Genomic DNA, 6729 nt, shown 5'->3' with positions numbered 1-6729 from the left:
TCCCTTCCCTTCCCTTCCCTTCCCTTCCCTTCCCTTCCCTCTCTTGTTCTTTTTCTTTTCTTTCTTTTTCCTTCTTTCTTTCTTCCTTTTCTGTCTTTTTCTTTTTCCTTTTCTTTCTTTTTTCTTTTTTTCTTTTTAATAGACATTGCTGTAGCTGGCTTTGCTTCCCCAGAGGACAGCTAGTCTCTTTTAAGTAACACCTCATGAAAAAGAGCATGTGCACAAAAGGACACTTTGCCTATGTAAAATGCGTACTGAGGCTTCTCATGCTTGGTCCTGCAACAGGAGAAATCCCACAGCGTTATTTCACTTGCATCTCACATGCATATGCATGTCTGCAATGAGTACAAACAAGAACAGCTGTTTCCTTCAAAATCAGTTCAAGTCTCCAGGACTACTGAGTCACTTTGTTATGCTGTAAAATGAGGATATGAATGAAGGTATCTTAGACCAGGGGCCACAGCTGTGCCCATGGGAGTAGGAAGGGCTGCAACAATTACAACTAAAATTGTTGGGCTTATTGCAACTAAACTTTGGGCTCTGTCGGGTGCTATTTCTGGAATTTGCTGATTCAGCCTAAGTTCAGGTCTCAGTTTAAGTTTGAGGTCCCACGTTGGCAGGAATCCTAAGGAAAATCTTCCCCATTCCCAGTCAGCCCAATCAGTCTGCCCCCAGATAATTTGCTTGGTAAACCGCTGAGGACCTGAGAATTTGAAAGCCCCACCAGGTCCTGTCCCCAATCTCAAACCCAAGCCTCTGAGACTGGTCAAAGCCTGAGCAGCCCCAAGCCTCCAGCTTGTACCACTCACAGAGAGCCCAGCAGATGGGCTGACCTCGATCTAGGCTCCATGACTTCGACTTGCAGAGAAATTTGGAAGTGCCTTTTATTTTAAATCAGAGTAACTACAAATTTCAAAGGGCCAACTCCTTTTTATGAGCAAAATGATGTTTCCTCATCCAGACACAAGCAGAACTTGAAGAGCTTGGGATTTATTTGGGCAGGCAGGAGTAAATAAGTTTTTTATATCTGGGCAGGGCCATATTTTTGACAACATACAGCAAGATTAACATTCTACTTTTCACAGAGATTCTGGTGAATAAATATGCAAGCACACTTTATTTATTTATTTATTTGTTTATTCTTTAATATCAAAATTTCAAAAAGTTTCCATTGAGAAATCCAAAGTTTTAAATAATGTTCCGGTGCAAAAATATAGCCCTCCAGATAAAAACTTCCATACTACTACCTCCAAATAAATACAATTACATCAGACACATTTAAATGATTCAGTACAAAAAAAATACAGAACTTCTCAAAATCAGTGAGTTGAAGTTAAGTCAGTGCAATAGAGTTAGTCACATTTCCTGGAGTTGTTAAGTAGCCTGGCCTCCTGGTAACTTCAGTGCATAATAATAATTGCCATCAATAAATTATCAATTCCCTAGTTCAGAAAAGTGCTTCAGCATTTGCTTATCTTTAAGCATGTTTATATGCTTGATTTGGATTTAGATATGCTTAGAAGTAAGCAGATATGAACATGTTTTCCTGAGTACAGAAACTTCCCCATATTGGTACTTGCATCTCCATGCCAAATAGATGAATGATGAGACTAATCTTATAACATGCCTCCCTCAAGACAGCACCAGATGGAAAGCTGAGTACCATATCATGTCATTTCAGGATTTCCATATGGAAACTGGGTAAACATTGCCTCATTCTGTATTTTCAGGTCAACAAACATATAACAGATATAGACAGGATTTTAAGACAAAGAAACTTCTTATATATTAGTAGGAGGTATAAATACTTTGATTGGTGTTTCTTTATAAATAATTATTTAAAATACTTAAATATTAATAAATAAATGTATAAAAACTCAATAACAAGACTGAAATAAAAAATGTGCATCATAAAAAAATGTGCACAATAACTCAGTACAAAAGGTCATTCGATGTCATTAGCATCTGCACCTCCTTTGAGTCTGGCTCCTTTTCCTTTTCAGAGAAGCTGCAGGCTCCACCAGTTTTTGTAAAACAATGAACAGCTCATTCGCAGCTTTACGTTGAATTTTCAAGTCATTCATCTGTCATAAGTAAGAAACAAACAGAATGAAGGTCATGCCAAGAGCTATAATTATTTACCGATCACATCCTACAGGCTACACTGTTGCCAGGGTAAACCAGATGGACATCTGCAGTTTCCAATTACTCTACTACCTAATTCCTACAAAAGGAGCCACTTTGTCACAGATTTTTGTTTTCCACTTTATGTGCTACTCTGCAGCATGCCACAGATCAGCCATATTCTGTGAAACGGAGCTACTCTGTAGTTACTGCAATGGTATATGAGTTACCCACAAGCAGCTAACTCCACCGGGGTACTGGCTGTGGACCTCTGTAGAGGTCGATGGTTCGTGCCATTGGCACTTGCTTGATAAACCAGGCATCTCCAAAGCCTGTAGCTGGGCACAACTTTCCCACCCACCCAATTTCTAAACCGCAAACGGAGTGTCAGTGACAGCTCTGGTGGGCAGACAACGTAGCAGTGCTGCCGGCACCTCTGTGCCAGACACCAGCAAGACTCAGGGAGGGCAGCCCCCACACTGACACCCCACACCACAGAGCCGCGGCAGCCCCTGCAGCTGGAAACATTAGGTTTTCCAGTGTGAAGTGAGCCAGACGGGGGTTACCAGATGGGTTACTAAACCATTATTGGCTTGAGTCATACGCAAATCTCAACTGGAAAATATAGTGTCATGAGCCTTGGAGGCAGAGGAAGAGACTTACCTGAAGCTTTGCCACGTCCATGAGGTCATTCACCTTCTTTACGCCATCAGAAAGGCTGCTTTGCAGAGTATAGAGCTCCTCAGATATGTGTCTGACGTGCGGCTTTGGCTTGTCAGTGTTCTTAAACATTTCCAAGTACTTGGAAACAATGTGGCTCAGGATGATCTTTTTTTCATTTGTCTGTTGAAAAATGCAGTCAGAAAGAAAGGTTTGTGAGGGCCTATCAGAAGGAAAATGAGCGAAGCTAAAACGCAGCACGCAGGGGTTCTCACTGCCGCTTGAAACAGAGTGATGAAGGTGCTGCAACTCTTCTCCTGGGCTTGACTGTACCTCAGGATCGGTTCACGGTGCTATATAAAGCACCTTGACCCTTAGGGGAAGCATTTTTAAGGGAATTGTTTTCTTATTTCCAAGCTACCGGAGCAGCCTTTGCTCATGTTGGTTCTACCCTGTCTGCTTACACTGGCCCTGGGAGCTGCTTTGTACCGAAAGTGCTCTGCGAAGCATCTGAGGTGCTTTGTCATATCTGGTTCTGACTCACCTCTGTCCAGTTTACCAGTTTATTTATAAAAATAGGTCCGCCGTCAGCTACATCTGAATGACTTGAGTTCTGCAACAAAGAACAAACATATCTGTTATAAAAACAATACTTATCACAAGGCAAATTTACATTCTCTGTTCAAATGAGCAGTAAAAACCAGAGAGATGTGATTTTTGCATCACTGGCCTATAGCTATTACATACTTTCACTTCTCTAAGCACCAAATCATATTGGATGACTGCCTAGTACCAGAAATGGCATTAGTCTGCTTTTCAATGTTTTCTCCTGCTATAACTCACCTGAATAGAGACATTTAGCACCATCTATTTTACCAAACGCTCCTTGAGAGTTTTGGTATTGGCAGCTGAAGATTAAACTTCATAAGCAAAGCAACTGGCTGGAAAATTGTCAGATCTGATCTTGACGTGTTTTCTGGTAAGTCAAATTCCACCATTATGCAGTCTGTGGCCTTGAATTTATCTAGTCTTAGTAAAATCTCATATGGAACAAGAACAAATCAACTTTACTATAAAACTACAGTTTGTAGAACTGGAGAATAGCCCAGTAACCCACAGTAAGAAGTGGGGATATAAAGGAGTAGTGGGCTACTGAAGAGGCTCACAGGGACAGACTTTAACCATCAGTTGTTAGACACACACTGTGGTAGATTCTAGGAAACAAAGAGCAGTATAATTCTCCTACCAAGGAGAGGTAAACTGAATCATTTCCTCTTCTGTGTGTGTCTTTTTTTTTTTCTTTTTGTATACAACAGTCACTATTTCCTTTTTTGTCTGCTCAGTAATTTAACTATAATGAGCACAAAAGGAAAACTTGCAGGCTGACAGAAACCTCGTAGGCTGATTGGCTCCCCATGCTGAGCACATCACCAAATCTTGTTTTGCTCTTCTTCTCAAAGGTGGGGAGCACCTGCTGTGGATCGGAGTTTTTAATGTCAGTGCAAGAAGCTCACCACAGCTCAGGATCTCTCCGACAGACTTACATATACTCTAGTGAGGATCCCCCTGATCTATGTTAATGACAAATTTAAGATATAAGGCCAATTTTACATCCAGTTTCCTAGCGATATGCAAACACTGAAGTAGCACACTGGGATTTTTTGTGTGATACTTCAGGGTGATTCTTTGACTACTAAATTCCAACTTTCCTATGCACAACATTCTGACAAAATCAGAGCTGGAAATAGGAGCAGGCTTTTGCAGTTGCTTTCATGCATTTGAGGAAAAAACAAACATAAATTGAGAATAAAAGCTGTTAATAAGAAGCGATTCTGTTGTACACCTGTTATCTCTAAGACTAATCCCAGCTGAAGTCAACTGTGAACTACTTTAGTGCCTCCTAGATGAATGTAGTTGAATTAACACTACAGTTATTAAGTTATCAAAATTCTGTCTAAAAAGAAGTAATATGCCAGATAACATTCCCATACCAGATCATAGTTACGGATATGGAAGCAGAATGGCTGGAGGATGCAAAAGAATAAGCAGTAGAAACCACCTTTGGGCAACACACTACTACTAATAGTAATAAGTACCAGATGTATTTGTTAAAGCAAAAGTTCTTCTCCATTTTGTTTATATTGCTAACTAATACTAAATCCCCATTAACATTACTAATCTGAAACTACAAAAGTGTCAGTAAATTGCATCTGAATAGAATTGAATCCAGACTCATTCATTCATCATAAATTGCATTAATATTTCTTGTTATAAAATATGCCATGTAATCAAAGGCTGAACGGAGCTAGGAGAAGCTCTTGTGAAAGGAAGAGTGGCCCTGAAATAAGTGGGAACTACTATATTAACTATGACTGTTGAGAAACTGAGTCATGTTAGCAAAAGAGTTTAGAAAAAACATAGAAATTGTCCATATTCTTGTTTTAAAAAAGTTATAACCAAAAAATTTGTTCCATGGTTACCCTCTATTGGTACACATTGAGTATGTCAAGCAGTGCTCAAGTCCGGACTACATCTAAAGCAGAAGCAGAAGGAGAAGAGAAATGCAATAGAAGACCATACTTACAAAGTCAGCTTTCAGTTGGTCTATATCATCTTGAAGTTGAGCAAGAATTAAGCTATTTCCAAAACGTCCAAAATAAATCATGATGACAGACAGAACAAACAAACTGTATGTCTGGAAAGTCATTTTCTTGGTGATGGCTCAGTTAAAATGCTCAGATAAGTTCTGGGAGATATCAGTTCTAAGAGCAGTGAGCTTCAACTTCTAATAGTTAAATCTTCTATTAGAAGAAAGCAGACGAATGAACTTCATCTGCCTGTCGGTGGTATTTATACCTGGTCTTGAAATTTTTTATTTCGTCATCACAGGCTGTGTATATTTAGACAAGATAGTGTTAGATAAGAACCCGTCGTTTTTGGCTAATCGAGGGAATCCCTCGAAAGCATCTTTCTTAAAGCATGGTCCTGGAAAAATTTTCAGTGGTTCATCAATGGGTAACATTTACGTGGCAGATTCTGAAGTTTCTTTTACACGTGGTTGGGGAAAAAGGGGAAATTATGATACTGATTGAGGAGTATGCATTGTGGCTCTAACACATTCTTACAAGCTATCTGTAAAAAGTCATGCCATGTGGTTAAGGGGTCAGTGTAACAGTCAACTCATTTCTGGTATTCTTTTAAAATAACCACTGAGATTGCCATGGCATTCTTCAGAGTCACTTAGAAATCTAAACGTTCTCCCTGCTGCTGTCCTTTCATGAAACACTATTTGCATTCTTTCCGTGCATTTCCACCGCTTTCTCATACTTCTCCAGATTCAAAGTAGATTCAGGGAAAATGAGGTTCCAGCATGGATGCAATGACACATCATATTAATTTCCTCTATGGTTTTTCTACTATCTGCAAAAGCAGAGCATTTAGTAGTCGAGACACTCATTTCAGCTTGGCAATAATTGAAGTTTCCCACCTGCCCATTCATTTGCACTTATGTGTATGGAACATCAAAAAAGAAAGATATGGATGAAAATGCCCAAGCCCACTTGAAGAAGACACACCGGGTGGTCTCCAAACCGGTCTCTGCATACAAACCCCCAAAACAACTGTATTGAGGATGGTTGGGGAAAACATTTTTTTTATAGGAACAGAGCTCTGCTTTGATGGATATCATGGGAAAACAGCTTCCTGTAAAGAGTCTTATGAAAAAAAATAGAGCAATTTTAGGCCATAGTATATGAATACAAGGTAGGCTATGAGGGAAAGAAAGAAGGAGCCTACAGGGAAAAGGAAAAGAGAGATCAGGAAGAGTTCTCACATGTGGGGTCCGTTCACACAGGCTCCAGTGGAGGAGGTCTGTAGCTCATCATAAACAGATGACAATCAAACTGTCCCCCGGCAGGTATGGTTTGAGCTCTCCAGCACAGTCCC

At 40.0% G+C, this 6729-nt stretch overlaps 1 protein-coding gene across 1 annotated transcript; it reads right to left on the bottom strand.

Moving 5' to 3' along the window:
* Positions 1-1921: 1921 nt before the first annotated feature.
* On the bottom strand, positions 1922-5608 carry IFNG (interferon, gamma). Its single transcript, XM_009887803.1, has 4 exons — positions 5369-5608; positions 3329-3397; positions 2788-2967; positions 1922-2084 (listed from the first exon to the last, which is right to left on the bottom strand). The coding sequence occupies exons 1-4, from the start codon at positions 5489-5491 to the stop codon at positions 1959-1961; spliced, it is 498 nt and encodes a 165-aa protein (XP_009886105.1). The 5' UTR covers positions 5492-5608; the 3' UTR covers positions 1922-1958.
* Positions 5609-6729: the final 1121 nt, after the last annotated feature.

Source organism: Charadrius vociferus, unplaced genomic scaffold (genome assembly GCF_000708025.1).
Source record: "Charadrius vociferus isolate BGI_N301 unplaced genomic scaffold, ASM70802v2 scaffold125, whole genome shotgun sequence".
Taxonomy (NCBI): Eukaryota; Metazoa; Chordata; class Aves; order Charadriiformes; family Charadriidae; genus Charadrius; species Charadrius vociferus.
This window is presented reverse-complemented; position numbering and strand designations above follow the sequence as displayed.